This window comes from Natrix helvetica (genome assembly GCF_964273705.1).
Source record: "Natrix helvetica genome assembly, chromosome: 5".
In the NCBI taxonomy this organism is placed as follows: Eukaryota; Metazoa; Chordata; class Lepidosauria; order Squamata; family Natricidae; genus Natrix; species Natrix helvetica.
In genome coordinates, this window is record NC_138551.1 from 20,087,325 (window position 1) to 20,104,361 (window position 17,037).

The window sequence follows — 17,037 nt, forward strand, 5'->3', positions numbered from 1 at the left end:
TGGATACATATGATGCTTTTTCTTCAAAATATGGCAGCATTTCTAAAGCAGCCAGGACTCAATTCTTCTATATGGTATTTACACAAAAATTAAAGGTTTGCTGCAAATCAGAGGGCTTATAAAACATGGAAACTTCCCTGCACCAATTAATTATAATTTTCTATGTACTTTTCTTATTCTGCTGTTATTATTAACACTAACATGTTTGTATGGCTAATTCAAATATTTGCGTGTATAAATATAGATTCTTGACCACATCTTAGCCCAACATTTCTGTTGCTAAGTGAGACATTGGTTAAGCAAGTTTTTCCTGATTATGCTCAATGTCTGTGGTATTTTACAACCTTTCTTGCTGCAGTTGTTAAGTGGATCACTGCAGTTGTTAAATTAGTAACATGATTGTTAAGTGCACCTGGCTTCCCCATTGATTTTGCTTGCCAGAAGGTCACAAAGGGGGAATCATATGACCTCGGGACACTGCAACCGTCATAAATGTGAGTCAGTTGCAGTGGTGGGATTCAAATAATTTAACAACCGGTTCTCTGCCCTAATGAACAGGGGGGGTAGGTGTGGCTCAGTGGTCATGTGACTGTGTGGGCGTGGCCAACTCAACGTCACTCAGGTCGATGGGCGCTTTTACAGTGTAATAAGGGTTAAGCGGAGAGGCGGTTTCTATAAGCAGGGCGATAAAAATGATGCTAGAAACAACACCATTATGTTTCCTTGTTGCCTTCCTTACAGGATTAGCCCTGTAAAGTGGGAAAAAACCAAAAGGAGATTTCTTCCAACAACTGCTTCTCCCGAATAAGTGCGAACTGGCTGAATCCCACCACTGCTCAGTTGCCAAGCATCTGAACTTTGATCATCTGACCATAGGGATTCTGCAATGGTCAAAAGTGTGAAAAATAGTTGCAAGTGCCTTTTTAGCAGTGCCGCTGTAACTTTGATCAGTTACTAAATAAATTGTTGTAAGTTGAGGACTACCTTACCTGTAGTAAGTGATGTTAACTATTGCATTTTATATGATCATTTCTTATTGTAACTGCAATTATGGATGATAAAATCAACATAAAGGAATTGATTAGTTTGAATTTACATACTGAAAAATCCTAAAATAATAGACCTACAGCACAGTAGATTATGTACATGTTGAAGCATTCAGATTTTTTTTTTTTAGCTTCCAACCTGATATTGTTCCAAAGACTTTAAAAATCTGGCTATTCTCTCAGGCCTGGGGTAGAATATTTTTTGGAGCCCTGGGTGGTTGGGCCGTTTGCCTGAATGTTCAGGTTGTTTTAGTGCCACCCAGAGTCATTCTGGAGTTGGATGACTCCTAAATCAAAATCAAATAATTAAATCAAATTGAGTCACACCAAAGTGAAGCAAATGAACGTTTGCTCTGAATTGTCATTCCATTATTCAAACTATTCATTAATGAAAAATATTTCAACCGGATGCTGGATTTTCGTGCTGTTTATCAATTTCAGGCTAAGTACATTTGATGTCACTCTTAGCGCAGCAACTGACTCTTCCAAAACTAGATTCAAGGAGCAACTCTTATCATTTTCTGATAGCTGTGTTGTTGTTAGTTGTGAAGTTGTGTCTGACCCATCGCGACCCCATGGACAACGTTCCTCCAGGCCTTTCTGTCCTCTACCATCCTCTGGAGTCCATTTAAGCTCATGCTGACTGCTTCAGTGACTCCATCCAGCCACCTCATTCTCTGTCGTCCTCTTCTTCTTTTGCCCTCAATCTTTCCCAGCATTAGGCTCTTCTCCAGTGAGTCCTTCCTGCTCATTAGGTGGCCAAAGGATTTGAGTTTCATCTTCAGGATCTGGCTTTCTAAAGAGCAGTCAGGGTTGACCGGTTTGATCGCCTTGCAGTCCAAAGAACTCGCAGGAGTCTTCTCCAGCACCATAGTTCAAAGACCTCAATTCTTTGGCACTCAGCCTTTCTTATGGTCCAACTTTCACAGCCATACATTGCAACTGGGGAAACCATAGCCTTGACTATACAAACTTCTGTTTGCAGGGTGATAGCTGTACTTTCATCTAATTTTAGAGCTGCCCCCATTCTTATTCTGAAAGTCATTTTGGGAAAACAAAAATCAATATACGTATTGGATTATACTATAGACATCTGAAGACCTTCTGAAGTAGGCATTTGCAATGGCAACTCCTAAGCTTTGGAGTTCCTGCTTCATGAAAATCTGTTTTATTTTTTCTCTTCTGGACTTCAAGAGGGCACTTAAGACTTGGTTATCCCCTCAAGTACAAGAAGAGATATTTTGATTTAACATATTTTGTTACATTCTTTAATGATCATTGTGATACTGCGTTTAGTTTTTTTTTTAGGAGGCGGTGGTGGATTTGGACTGTGCAAAATGAAAATAAATTCCAGATACAAAACTCCAGTGAACGCCCCCTTAGACATTTTTTATAACTGCTCTTCCAGGGGAAAAGAAACAGATGATCCATTTTCTTTCTCACTTATCTTTCTGATAGTATTTTCTTCCCGTTCCAGCGAAATGATTCAAAAGCAGTCAGATGCATAAACATCTGAACAGTTTTGAAGACATTGTTTAAATACTGTACTAGTTCCAAGCCTTCTTGGATAGTAAGGTAATTATCATAAATTCTTTGGCAGAGTTCAGTATCATCTAAGCTATGGTTTTGTTTAACACGGTGAATTGGATAAACCAGTATTGGGAGGCTTTATGCAATATGGTAAGCACACACAAACAAAATACGTTATGGCTTAGCTAGACAAATAAAAATATAAGTAAGTAAGCTACTGTTTACACAGTAATTGAATTCAGTGGTATTTCCTTCCAAATAAAATGTGATCTGGCTTATACAGGCTAATGTTGCACTATGCCTGGAGCTACTGTGCTGCGTTGAAAGGAAAAGACATTGATCAATCCCCAGAATAAGGCTGTTTGACCCCCACCAATGAAAATTGTGACATTTTAAAATTTATGATAACAGGCGCTTAGACTGATCTAGAATTTCTGAAAGGTAGTCACAAATGTGTTAGTATAGGTGAAACACCCCAATACTTACCGTGTATCAAGACTAAACAGAACATTAGAAACCAATTTTCCATGTTCCCCAAGATCTACCACAGGCAAGAAGTTTCATCTTATTTTTATTTATTTATTTATTTGCGTCCTGCTTTTATTATTCTTACAAATAACATATCCAACACACCTTACCTTCCTTCTCCTATTTTTTCCCACAATAATCCCCCCCCCCATGAGGTGGGTTGGGCTGAAAGAACGAGTGACTGGTTCAAAGTCACCCAACTGGCTTTCATGGCTATGGCGGGACTAGAATTCACAGTCACCAGCTTTCTAGCCTGGTGCCTTAACCACTAGGCCAGGGGTCTCCAACCTTGGCAATGTTAAGACTTGTGGACTTCAACTTTCAGAATTCCTTAGCTCCCAGAATTCCTCAGCTTCGCTGGCTGAGGAATTCTGGGAGTTGAAGTCTACAACTTTTAACGTTGTCAACGTTGGACACCCCTGCACTAGACTAAACTGGCTCCTGTTACAAAATGATGGGTTGGGAGAAAAATAAGACATTTGTTTCTATTCATTCATTGATCATTAAGAAATATGTAGACCCATACAAATACGTTTCTCTAATTTATTAGTGTTCTGGCATTGTTCTATATGAAGAATGGTTGCAGGAATTGGATACATCTAGTCTAATGAAAAGAAGAATGAGGGTGACATGATTGCAGTCTTCCAATATCTTAAGGGACTGTCACAAAGAAGATGAGGTCAACCTATTCTCCAAAGCACCTGAAGGCAGGATAAGAAGCAATGGAAAGAAACTAATCAAGTAGAGATCCACCCTAGAAATAAAGAGTAATTTCCAGACAGTTAGAACAATTAATTAGTGGAATGGCTTTGCCTTTAGAAGTTATGGGTGCTCCACCACTGGAGATTTTTAAGAAGAGATTGCAAGGGAAGGCTGGGGGAAATGTCACCAAGCATAGTTTCTACTGAAATTTTAAGAAACTTGGAAAAGACACATTTTCCCTCTTCCTAAAACCATGCCTGAGAAGTGAAAGTGTTGAAGGTTTCTAATAGCGGTGGGTTCCGGATCCCGTTGTAACAGGTATGATGCAACGGGGCCGGGCGCCCATCACGTGAATGTACGCACACATGCGTACTTACTGTCCACGACGCTCTGCGATGCCTCCGTGGTGCTCCAGCTGCTCAGTGGAGCATTGCACAGGCGCCGTGCACTTCATGCGCCTATGCGGAAGACCCGAAAACTTCAAATACCGGTAAGGACATGCTCCATACCGTTCCATACCGGAACGGTACTTGGTGCTCCCGGCAGGCATCGGTACGCCCGTATCGGGGCATACCGGTCATAACCCACCACTGGTTTCTAACCAAATAAGCATATCAAACATGTGATAAGGCACACCTGTGTGAATCAGTAAGGGAGGAAGCTAGTTAAGTAACTGAAAATGTCTTCCATATAGATATGTCTTACAGTTTATTATGCTAAGAGCGTCATGTATCTATTAGGAACAAGCACAAATTATTTACTCCAAAGCACTGTAACAAGCATTCATGTAATTTACTGAAACAGATGGGTGTATTGCAATGTTTCTGTCCCTTTTCTCATTCTCCAACTTGTGTGTCTTCACCCTTTTAGAAACTCTGGTCTTCCTTAAGAAAAGTGAGTGATCTAGCCATTTCATTCCTGACTAAGTGCACTTTGCTCTATTATGGTGCAACACTTGTTTTTTGACACTATTATATCCTGGCATGTGAAACATCTCCTGTGGTTTGCCCTGCTCATCAAGGATGAAGACCTCCTTCTGTTTCCTCATTATGTCAAATGACAAAATGTGGAAATAATTCTAATCCTTTCTTCTGCTTCTGTGATATCCTAGAAAACATGATAAACTGAATCCAATTAAAATTAGTTGCTGTTGCAATGCTCCGTTTTATTCTTTTGACTTTAGTTAAGTTATTCTGTTAGACTTTACTGTCTTTTGGGGAAAAATAAATGTTTTTAAGTGCAACTTTTGTTTAAACGGGAAAATAACATATTACTTTTGCAATATTCCCAGTATTACTTTCAGATATTCCAGTTTAAAGTGACTGGACACTGCTAATGATTAATTTTAATAAATGCTGAGGAAAAACAATGAGGGATAATAAAATTTAATTTACAATATAATGTTCTACAATTCAGTTAGTCAAAACACTAGGAATGAAACCGATTGTGTCCCATCATCATTGGTACAATTATATTTTGTTTTGGCTTTTGGATTGCCAATGTGGCTTAGGCTGTTAGTTTTGGATATTGATTGGAATTGCTTTATGTCAGAGCAAGTCAGACTGCAACATTGATGAATCAATCAGAGGTGTATCTTAGATTTTTGGAGCTATCTCATCCACATGGACATAACACACCCTTACCCCTCCCCCAATCCCTACTCAGAGATAATACTTGTGCCAAGGGTATGTATGGGTGCACTTAGAATGATTTGAATACAAAAATAAAAATAAAACATTATGTGGTATAAAAGTGTTAAATGAAATGATAGTAACATAGTTACATCTATGTAAGTAATAGTAAGGCTGTAGTATATAGACCTTTTCTTTCTTATAGTTTCATGCAATCCATTTCAATATCTACTAATATATTACTCTTTAAACATTCCCTTTGCTGGATTTCTGTCTTCAGGTAGCATACAAGTTTAAATTTAAGTTTAAATAATACAGTAATTAGCTGATAACCTGGCGTTGCCCGGGTATTTATTTATAGGGTGGAAATGTCTGGAACAAACATAATTTCTAATGTTAGATTTTCCCCCTTACCAGAGGGAGCCCCCTTGTAGAGTACTGTGAAGCCGTTACCATGGGAACGCCACTGTGCTGTACAGTAGAAGTCATTTTATGGCAGTACAGTACAAGCCATTTTAAGGAACAACAGGCTGAATCTTAACACAACACACACTCTGAGGCGTGTTAGGGGGGGTGTCTTACCTTCACCGTATTTTTTTCCAGAGAGTAAGTCATATGTGTACCAAGTTTGACTGAAATTGCTCAAGGTGTTCCAGAGTTATGCTGGAAAACACACACACACACACATACACACACGCACACGCACACACACACACAATATATGCAGACTTACAATAGAGGTAAAATGAACAAAGAAAGATTAAAGAGTAAAATAAAATTTAGCAAACATTACCAATAGTAATGTTACCCTTGGGTGTAATCCCAAAATATTGGGATTACTTGAACACCATTGGCATTGGCATTGAGAAAAATCACCATCAGTCAATTACAGCACCATTGAACACAATCAACCAAATCCATTGGAAGAACTAGATAGGTGGGTTAAAATGCCACATCCAGTGTAAACATCTGGCTGAATATTTTTTGAACAAACTTTATCAACCAGGTACCAACTTTGCTGGTACTTTTGCTAAAAATAATGGGGTAGTTCAACACCAGTTAACTGCATATAATCTTTTAGCAATGTTTACAACTGCAGTTGAGTTGTAGTAAAGGAAAGTAACAAATACACTAATCAAAGTTGGTTGGGCTACATCATAAGTAAAAATGAGAATCAAAAACTGCAAATAAATCCAGAGTTGTGCTTTGCAGGGATTACCACTAGTTTTATAAAATGCAGAATGCTTAATTCCATATAGAGTTACAGAGGTGCAGTTCTTGCTGGCATCAAGAACGGTATCCATGTAATTGTAAAGCAGAATTTGACCCAGAGTCTTTCAATATTGGCCCCTAATTAAGAGATGAAGTCTGGTGCACGTCAATTGCCTTAGACAGCGTTACTCAATTAGACACAACTGAGACTATCCAGAGTCCCAAATGTTGCTAGTTATTGCATGAGCTGATATTGACATGTTCCAGAAACAATGTGGAGTTCTAGTGCAGTTAGCGTATTATTACATGGTATTAACATGCTAGTTGAGAACGACCCCTTACTCATATAGAATTGGACTTTTCTTAAGCTGCAGCTGGGCTCAGTTTGCAAGGGGATGGGAGCGTTATTCCATTCTCAATATCTTTAGCTTTTATTGGTGTTTTATCTGCAGTTTGTTTTGCTGTTTCAGTAGCTCAGTTCCTTTCTTTGTTTGAGGGGGAAGCAGAATGTATGTTTTGGGGTCAATATTTTTGTGGGTAGATTAATCTGGGATACACAGGAAAATAAAAAAGTTCCGTTCAAAGGAAATTTTAGCTTAGCTTCAATACTGTTCAAGGAGCTCAGAGGGCTATGATCTCATTTATTTTCACTATAAACCTATGAGGCAGGCAAAGTTGAGCCCCAAAGCCATTCAGATGATTCAATTTGAATGCAACTCTTCCTGACCATTGCATCCTACATGGATTTTACCCAGTGGTGCAATTCATTTTTTTTTTTACTACCAGTTCTGTGGGTGTGGCTTGGTGGATGTGGCAGGGAGCTACTGCAAAATCTCCATTCACTCCAGGGGAAGGATACTGCAAAATCTCCATTGCCACCCCACTCTAGGGGAAGGATATTGCAAAATCTCCATTCCCACCCCACTCTGTGATCAGCCAGAAGTGATATTTTCTGGTTGTCTGAACTACTCAAAGTTTCCTCTACCGATTCTCCAGAACCTGTCAGAACCTGCTGAATTTCACTCCTGATTTTACCTATAGCTAGCATATTAGACAAACCTAGGCTGAAATTAAAGAGAAAACAGACAGAGCATCCATTGAGGACCTCTTAAATGTAGGTTTTTGCTTCATGCCTTTAGAAACTGGTAGGATATCTAGTGCTCACAGATGGAGATAATAATACAGTAGAACTTGTTATTCTTACTCTTCTGCTCACATTCTAGATCTACTTCATTGTTTTTGAGTTGCTTTACTTCCAGTCATTGTTCTTTCAGCTTACAAGGTTGGAAGCCCATGATTCTATTTAGATTGTCGGCCTGCTGTAAATCTGAAAAAAGAGCTGAGTAGGTATGAAATTTTTATTGAAATTTGGCATCCATTGGTTTCAACATGTTAGTCTTTCTGGAGAAATACCCAATTAATAGTTAAGAAGAACAATGTCTCTGGAGATTTTCAGTCATCCAGGTCATGGTTGTCCCAAAGCTACTTTTTCAAGCGGCAACTGGAATTTCTGGTTTTTTATTTGAAGATGTTTCACTTTTCATACAAAAAGATTCTTTCATGAGAACCGAAACGTCTTCCAAAAACAAAAATAAAAATGTCTAGCTGCTTCTTGAAAAAGTACTTTGTGTTAAGAAGATCAAGTTTTAGTTTGATCAGTGTTTATCAAAGTATTCAATTTTATATTTTCAAATGTTTAAATACGTTACTTACATTTAAAGGAGTAAGATGTATAGAAACTATGTGAAATATTCCACATAAGTTCATAAAACATTACGCAACAATAACTTCACAGAAAAAGTCCACCTGTGACTGTTCTGAGTGTCTTTGTTTTTACTGCTCTCCCTTCTCAATATTTTTTTCCATTGCTATATTCTGTCCAGCTCATGATTCTATTGCAGGATATGAATAAGTAGTCTAGGGTGAGAAGTAGATATATTATGGGTGGTTCTTGTTGAATTCTATGGGGAAAACAATGTTTTGATGGGAAACATGCTGGGTTTTCCTATGTATGCCACCTTCGGTACTATATACTAGAAAACAAATCCATTAATACATTTCTGGGTTATTGATATATAACAGTAAAGAGTGCTTTGTTTTTTCATGAATGCACCATAACATTTATATGTCAAGTGATACCATTCAGCCAATCTTATTGTATACTATCTGATAACCCAGACTTTTCTGGGTATTTATTTATCCTAATCCTATATTAGACAGGAAAAGCCCTGATGTTGTTGAAAATGTCCAGACCAAACGTAATTTCTAATGTTGGATTTCCCCCCTTACCAGAGGGAGCCCCCTTGGGGAGTACCGTGAAGCCATTACCATGACAACTCCACTGTGCTGTTCAGTAGAAGCCATTTTACGGCAGTACGGTAAAAGCCATTTTAAGGCACAACAGGCTTTATCTTAACGGAACACACACACACCAAGGGGTTTGCTCTTTTAAAGGCAAAGAATTACATTTATTACAGCTTCTACTTGTGCTGGATAGACTAGAATTTATGCAGAATTCTTGGCTATAGAAAAAGAAACAAGAAACTGTTATGAGCATGCATTTTGTATGATGGTCATTAACATATACACGTTAAGGGAAAAAAATACACCAAATATTCTATAAAATACTTTTTTCTTTCTTCTAGAAATTGGTGCTATGGATTTGTTTGCAGCTCTTGACCTCCTTAATAGTAAACTCCTATTTCTTTTTTTGAATCATTGGCTTCCATGATAGAGTTTCCCATTGGTTTCTCTCTTATATTTCTCATCACACATTTTTTATTAACTGGACAAATGTCTATCCTCAGTCCTTTCAGTTATCTGTGAGTATCCCTCAGGATTTGATCTTAGATTAACTGTTGCTTATTTTCCATCTCTGTTTTTAACTTCTTCCTTTCATTTTAACTGATATCTTCAACAAGTTATTCTGGTTTATTTTTCTGCCTCAATCTTTGATGGTGCAGTATAGTCTTCTTACTTAATTGGGATTAATGGTTGGATGAATGCTCACTTTAAATTAAATCTAGACAAGACTGAGATTATTGTTTTTCATTCAGATTGTTCATCTCTCTCTCTCGCTCTCTCTCTCTCTCTCTCTCTCTCTTTCTCTCTTTCTTTCTGCCTCTGTTGTGTGTAATTCAAGAATTTTTATTACTGATAAGTGTACACGAATACCAAGACTAGCTGGGTTGCAGTTTATATTTTTGTGCTCTTACCTACATTATGCCATAATTTTCTTTCTATAAGAAGGAAAGCCCATCCTATATTTTTAACCTTTCTCCCATCATCACATACCTGCCTTCCAATATAATAGTCAGTCTATAATGAGCATAATCATTACCAACAAATGCAAACCATTTGGAACAAATATTTAAAATCAAGCAATGAAAATTGCTTTAATCACCCCATCTCCGTGAAATATTGTTATACAATCTATGCAACATTGCCTAACGGTGGGATATGTCAATCCCAATTTGCCATTATATTCTTGAAAGGAGTACCAGAATAACAGAGTTGGAAGGGACGTTGGAGGTCTACTAGGAAGAAGAGGAAGAGGAAGGGAAAACCAAAAGTTAAAAATTTGGAAAAGAATTAATTTGTTGAATGAAATATTTTACAGTGTGTTTAAATAATGTCACACTCATCTGAAAGTAGAATGTTTGAAAGAATGTTATTAGCAATTTACCCTGATTATAATCTCCTAGATCCAAATTTCAAAAGTATTAATATTAATAATGACAGGAGATGGTGCTACCAACTTGAACTTGAAACAATTCAACAGCTTACTTGAGACGTCCACTAAAGAAATCCATTAATTTCCTGTAACAAAATATCTTGAAAATATACGTTTCTACTCTATCATATCCTTCATTTTTTTTATTATGCATGTTAAATGAATTTGTAATCACCACATTATTTTATAGCTTGTAAGCTCCCAGATTTGTTTTAAATAAGAGTGTCTTTTTAGAGTAGCAAAACATTTGGATTTTTTAAAACAGCAGGGTTGGCTCTGACTCTGAAGGCTGACAGGACTCCTGACATCATGCTACTGACTGAAAAATATATTTTACCCAGAATTCCTCCTCTTCTTAAGAGTAATTTTTTCAATCTCATAATCACCTTCAAGCTTAACTGATATTGAAACAAATCCTGCTATGCTGCTATGATTCTGAGTAGGAAGTAACAGTTTATTTAAAGAAGTATAGATTTCTGAGGTCAAAAATGTTTTTTTTTTCTTCAGCAGGCACATTGCTGGCATTAAAACTTCTTAAATGGTAAAATAGAGAGGTTTAAAAATTCCCGTAGGCTATGGGGAAATTATTCCTTCTTGATTCAGCCACTTGGAGCTACAGTATGTTCCTGCAAAGTCAACAAAGTTAGGGAAAACTTTGAATTAATAATAGTTTTTAGAATAGTTTTGGAGTGACAAGTTATTTTTATCTATTCATTCTGGTTGCTGAAGAAAGAAAGAAAGAAAGAAAAGAAGGGAGTGGGGGAGGGAGGAAGGGAGGAAATAAGGGAGGAAAACAAATTGGTATATTATGTATAATTCATTTTATTTCTGCATAGTAGAAAAGGGGCATACAAAGTACAGGTAGTCCTCAAGTTACAATCACAACTATTGCTAAGTAAGACATTTGTTAAGTGAGTTTTGTCCCATTTTACAACCTTTCTTGCCCAATTGTTATGTGAATCATCACGCTTGTTAAATTAGTAACACAGTTGTTAAGTGAACCTCCATTGACTTTGCTTGTCACTGTCCCTGGGACACTGCAACCGTCATAAATATGAACCAGTTGGCAAACATCCAAATTTGGAGCATGTGACCATGGGGATGCTGCAATGGCCAAAAGTTAGAAAAATGGTCATAAGTCACGTTTTTCAGTGCCAATTGTAATTCCGAATGATCAAGAAATGAGCTGTTTTAAGTCATGGACTACCCTTATTGCCACAGATCCACAAGGCTGGAGATTCTATCAAGATTTCACAAGGCATTTTGGCCATGTGCTATTTGAAAGGGTCCCTTCTTTCAGTGTTACTCAGCCTCACCTGGATGCTGACTGGGGGAATTCTGGAAATTGAAGTCCACCCGTCTCTAAAGTTGCTGAGGTTGAGAAACAGAGCAGGCTGGTGTAAACATTGCCCAGAATTCTGCAAAATGAAATTCACACATCTCAGGGAGGTTGCAAATATATATAATCTAGCGATCCCCCTCGGATAGCATGAACAACATTCATTTCTCTTTTAATCATCTTTTTTTCTTTTTAACTATTTGAGCCACCCAGTCATTTTGCAACCAGGTGGCAAATCTACGTCTAATATTAATAAAAACAAACAAGTAAATAAATAGGAAGGGACTGTACATAATATAAGGATCAGAAGAGATCTTTTTTTTTAAACTGAGCCCACGTAGTCAGGTTACAGTTTGAATATTGGATAGAAAGCTTAGAATCTTAAAAGATAAGATGAAACGTTGCTTTAAAAACAGAGCAAGAAGGAGGAAAACTTGAACTCAAAATGCTGGGCGTTGCGATGCAGCCTGAATTTTGCACTTAGCTCAGCATGCTTATTGAAGGGTTAGAAAAAGACAACCGTGAACTTTCCCTCGAATGGCACTTAGCTGTTAACCACAAGCATATTTCTCTATTTAGCTTATTAGCTCCTGCAGCCGAAGGTGAAGGGGGCACTGGCTGCTTTAAATTCTCCAATTCTCTCTCTCTTCCGCTCTTTCTCTCTTTCACTTTCCGATATATTCTCCCCCCCCCTCTCTCCCACTCCCTCCCTCCCTCTCTCTCCTTACCCCACCCACCCACACTCACACTTAAATGGTCTGATGCAAACTTTTACGGCTTTAGGAATGGGAAAGGATGCTAAAAGCTGAAGCGTTTCTCCAAGTGGAAGGAAGGAAGTCTCCCTCCTCCTTACATTCCACACAGAAGCCCAGGTTACTGTTTAAACTGACCCCAGACTCCGCGAGGTTAAAACATGGGCATTACCCCTGGCACACAGCTGCTTGATCACCTTCATCAGGTACATCCCCGCGCTTGCCCCATGCATTTTTGCCTGCCAACACAACACGTTTGTGCCGAATGCTCACACAACAGTGTCCACCCTGGCCTTTCAGTAGCAATTAACCTTTCTTCCAGGGCTTCCTTTGATGCTGGCGGGTGTTTTTGCTGCAAAATAGCAACGAGGCTTTATATGACTATTATTTTTTTTTTTAATGAAGGGAAATGTCTAAACTTCCCCGTCCCCTAATCTGTTCCCCAACTCAGACAATTGCAATTATATTATCCAGTTCCGAACAGGGATAATTTTATTATCTGGAATTCCGAACAACAATTGTGTGTGTACAACTTCCCATAGTGAGGTTTTTGCGGTGCTTGTTTCGTACGGAGATAAATTATGCTGGGCGAGGAAATTAAGGGTGCTTTCCTCCCAACATCTGTTTTCATAAAGATTAGAAGATCAAGACACAAAATACCTCTAGCACCCAGGAGGATTTGCCCCTTTTACAAAACGTAGCAGGATGCTTTGAATAACAAAGAAAACTTCTCATTAACTGGGAGTTTGAAAGTACACTCTCGTCTGACCCTCTGGCACCTGAAAGATTTGGAACATATTTAGAAATGAAGTTGTAATCATTAAACATTGAGAATCATTGCCTGGGAAACACTCTTAACGTTTCCTCATTATCCCCTTGTAACTTGAACATCTTGTTTTAGCAAAAAGATAGCAATGGGATTTTTGTCACCTAACTAAATAAAGGACTACTTATTTTTGTATATTGTAGGCAGGGGTGTGTGTGTTCCCAAATCTTTTATCATCTACTTTAATATTTAGTGATAAATGATGCCAGACCCAACGAAATGCATCCAGGAACAATACAGAGCGGGATGTGGGACGTGTATCTATAAATCCAATCTTCTTGTATATTAATTATCCTGGAATTTCTTAAGACTGTACCAATAAAGGAGAATATTTGTAGCTGAGAGTTCTTCTCCAGTACCATAGTTCAAAGGCCTCAATTCTTTGACACCCAGCCTTTCTTATGGTCCAACTTTCACAGCCATACATTGCGACTGGGAAAACCATAGGACAGACTATTTTCGTCTATTTTTTTCTCCTGCTCAACTGGCTTGTCTTTTGTTTCCTGAGCCTCTTTTTTGGCTTTAAAATGATGAAATTTGGAGAAGTGTGTTCAGCTGTAGAGGACTACAAATCTATACTCAGTTTCTGAAATCTTTTCATCAATAGAAGTGCAATTAGTGGGCCAAATAGAGAGGATATTTTAATTGCAGTTCCCAGCTGAAGACTAGCTTGTCAAAACAGGTTTGTCTGGCCCCCTTGCCTATGCTTTAAAGAGTGCTGTGTTCTAGCAGGCGTTTTTGGTAAACCATTTGCATATTTATTTATTTACACATCCTTTTCCTGCTAATTTTTAAATTTGTCTTATAGTTATTTATGAGTTAGGTCATTACATGAATGTAAAACAAATAGCAACTCTGTTTATAAGACACTCTCTTAAACATAAGTATATGCTGGGAAGTATATTGCATATATCAGCTTCCAAGATATTTATATTACAGGGGAAATATATTGAATGAATTTCAAAGGTAAAATTTTCAGGCTACGTATTGTCAAATGCTGTGGCATGGTAGGAGTTGATTCTTCTATACCATCTACTACATATTCATGATGTTCCTGAGAATTGGCCAATCACAAATGTCCCCTCTCATTCATTGACGCCAATGATTGGCTCACTCTCAGGAAAAGAATGCTTTCTACTAAGACAGGAATGGGCAATTTTGTTGGGTTGTAAAGATTAGCCAGTGATCGCTAACCTTTTCCGGACCGAGTGTCCAAAGCGCATGTGCATGAATGTGAATGTGTGCGCTCCCCCAAATCCCCAAAATGCAATGTGTGCACGGCCCCTGTGCATACCCCCCACGCATGCGCACATGGGGCCCTGCATGCGCCCTGCCTCCCCTGGATGCATGCACACACCATGCATCCCCTCCAGTCATGCATGCACAGCAGAGACCTGAAGACCAGCTGGCTGGTATGTGTGCACGTATGCGCAGCAGAGCTGAACTGGGGTGACGGCTTGCGTGCCCACAGAAAGGGCCTGGATGCCACCTGTGGCACGCGTGCCAGAGATTTGCCATCACTGCCATAGGCTATGCTGACTATGTTGATGGATAATGGGATTCAATAATATCTTGAGAGCCACCCATACCTACCAAACAATAATTATAAACAGTTATATAAATAAAATATGAAGGTGTACAATTTTAGGGGGATAACATTAAAATTACTTTTCAAGCACATCTTGTCATCTTGCTCTTGATGTTTTGAATCCTTTTCAGATGAAAGTTTCTACCAGAGTTTCCCTGAAATTCCAGTAGAAGAAACTCCTGAAAATGATGGGGAGCCAAGCACTTTGTCACTCAGTATCTGTGAACGGTCTTCTCCAGCAACATCAAGTGAAGCCTTCACACCAAAGGAGGGATCTCCTTATAAAGCTCAAATATATATTCCTGATGACATCCCAATTCCATCAGAGTTTGAGCTTCGAGAGTCAAATATACCTGGAGCCGGATTAGGGATATGGACAAAACAGAAGATTGAAGTAGGTGAAAGATTTGGACCATATGTAGGAGAACATCAACAAAGTCTTAAAAACTCCAATAATGGATGGGAGGTAGGACAATATCTGTCATTGTAGTTTATTATCAGTTAACTATCTGTTATCAATACTCTTGTTATTTTTACTATTTATTCTATTTCTCTTCTGCCTGTCTTCCCAGTGGAAATTCTGTTTACTTTGAATCAAAAAGCCAAATTTTTACTGATAAATACAACCATTTGCTAAAGAAAAAAAAACAACTTCTGGGTTACAGATTCAAATATCTCTGTTGGGCTGAATATCAGAATATAAGGAAAAGTGAACACAATGTAATTTGCTTTGACAGTTTGGGGTTTGTTTGTTTTTTGCTGATTTCTGTTGGTAATGTCTGGAATTTTTCACAGGAAAAGAATGAGTTGTTATTTGAACATTTTAATTAACCAAATGAAGATTTTTGTACAATGCATGTAACTTATAGAATTTGGACAACTAAATGATGATTAGGGGACTGGAGACTAAAACATATGAAAAATGGTTGCAGGAACTGGGTATGTCTAGTTTAACGAAAAGAAGGACTAGGGGAGACATGATAGCAGTGTTCCAATATCACAGAGGTTGCCACAAAGAAGAGGGAGTCAAACTATTCTCCAAGGCACCTGAGGGTAGAACAAGAAGCAATGGGAGGAAACTAATCAAGGAGAGAAGCAACTTAGAACTGAGGAGAAATTCCCTGACCGTTAGAACAATTAATCAGTGGAACAGCTTACCACCAGAAGTTGTGAATGCTCCAACACTGGAAGTCTTTAAGAAGATGTTGGATAACCATTTGTCTGTTGTGGTATAGGATTTTTTGCCTAAGCAGGGGGTTGGACTAGAAGATCTCAAAGGTCACTTTCAACTCTGTTATTCTATATCTCCTATAAATATTTTTGAAAAGCCTTTTAAAAAAGTGAATAGTGATGGAGAAAAAAATTCCAAGATATAATAGTAAGCTTATCTGCAGCTCACAATAGAAAATATGTAGACTTTTTTTATTTTCAGGAATTATTCAGAATTTTTTAGCATGAAAGAATAGTCACCCCTGCTATATTTCCTCAGAGTTGGGGATCTCTTCTAGCAACTACGAATAGCAACAGAGGTATTATGGTATTTGTGACCATAGTATTTTGTGAAAGAAAAGCCATCCATTAAAAGGACATCCTTGTCCTTACGCAAATAAAGATTTAGTAATCCTTTCTTCCTGGTCTGATGGCTTATCAAGCTACAGCAGCATACCCTGAGTTAATTCATCTTTTCTCCATATCATGAATTGGCCGCAGCTACCAACATGGTGGCTCAGTGGCTAAGACACTGAGCTTGTTGATCAGAAAGGTCAGCAGTTCAGTGGTTAGAATCCCTAGCGCCATGTAGTGAGCTCCTGTTACTTGTCCCAGCTTCTGCCAATCTAGCAATTCGTAAGCATGTAAAAATGCAAGTAGAAAAATAGGAACCACTATGGTGGGAAGGTAACAGCATTCCATGCACCTGTTTAGTCATGTCAGCCATATGACCATGGAGAATGTCTTCGGACAGCACTGGCTTTTCGGCTTTGAAATGGAGATGAGTACCACCCCCTAGAGTCAGGAACGACTAGCACATGTGTGCAAGGGGAGCCCTTACCTTTACCATCATGCCAGGCCTTCAAATGCAACAACCAGGTTTAACTTTGGCTTTTAATATCAGACAATCTATTTTTTGAAAAAAATCCTGAGCAACATTT

The 17,037-nt window shown here is 38.3% G+C and overlaps 1 protein-coding gene across 6 annotated transcripts in view; it reads left to right on the forward strand.

The window, feature by feature from the left end:
• MECOM (MDS1 and EVI1 complex locus) overlaps window positions 1-17,037 on the forward strand; it is a 572,118-nt gene that overhangs the window by 258,096 nt on the left and 296,985 nt on the right. For all 6 annotated transcript variants that reach the window (XM_081955568.1, XM_081955570.1, XM_081955569.1 and 3 more), the window contains exon 2: window positions 15,019-15,353. In XM_081955568.1, coding sequence (XP_081811694.1) covers window positions 15,019-15,353 — 335 coding nt within the window. The remainder of the gene's footprint in view (window positions 1-15,018; window positions 15,354-17,037) is intronic.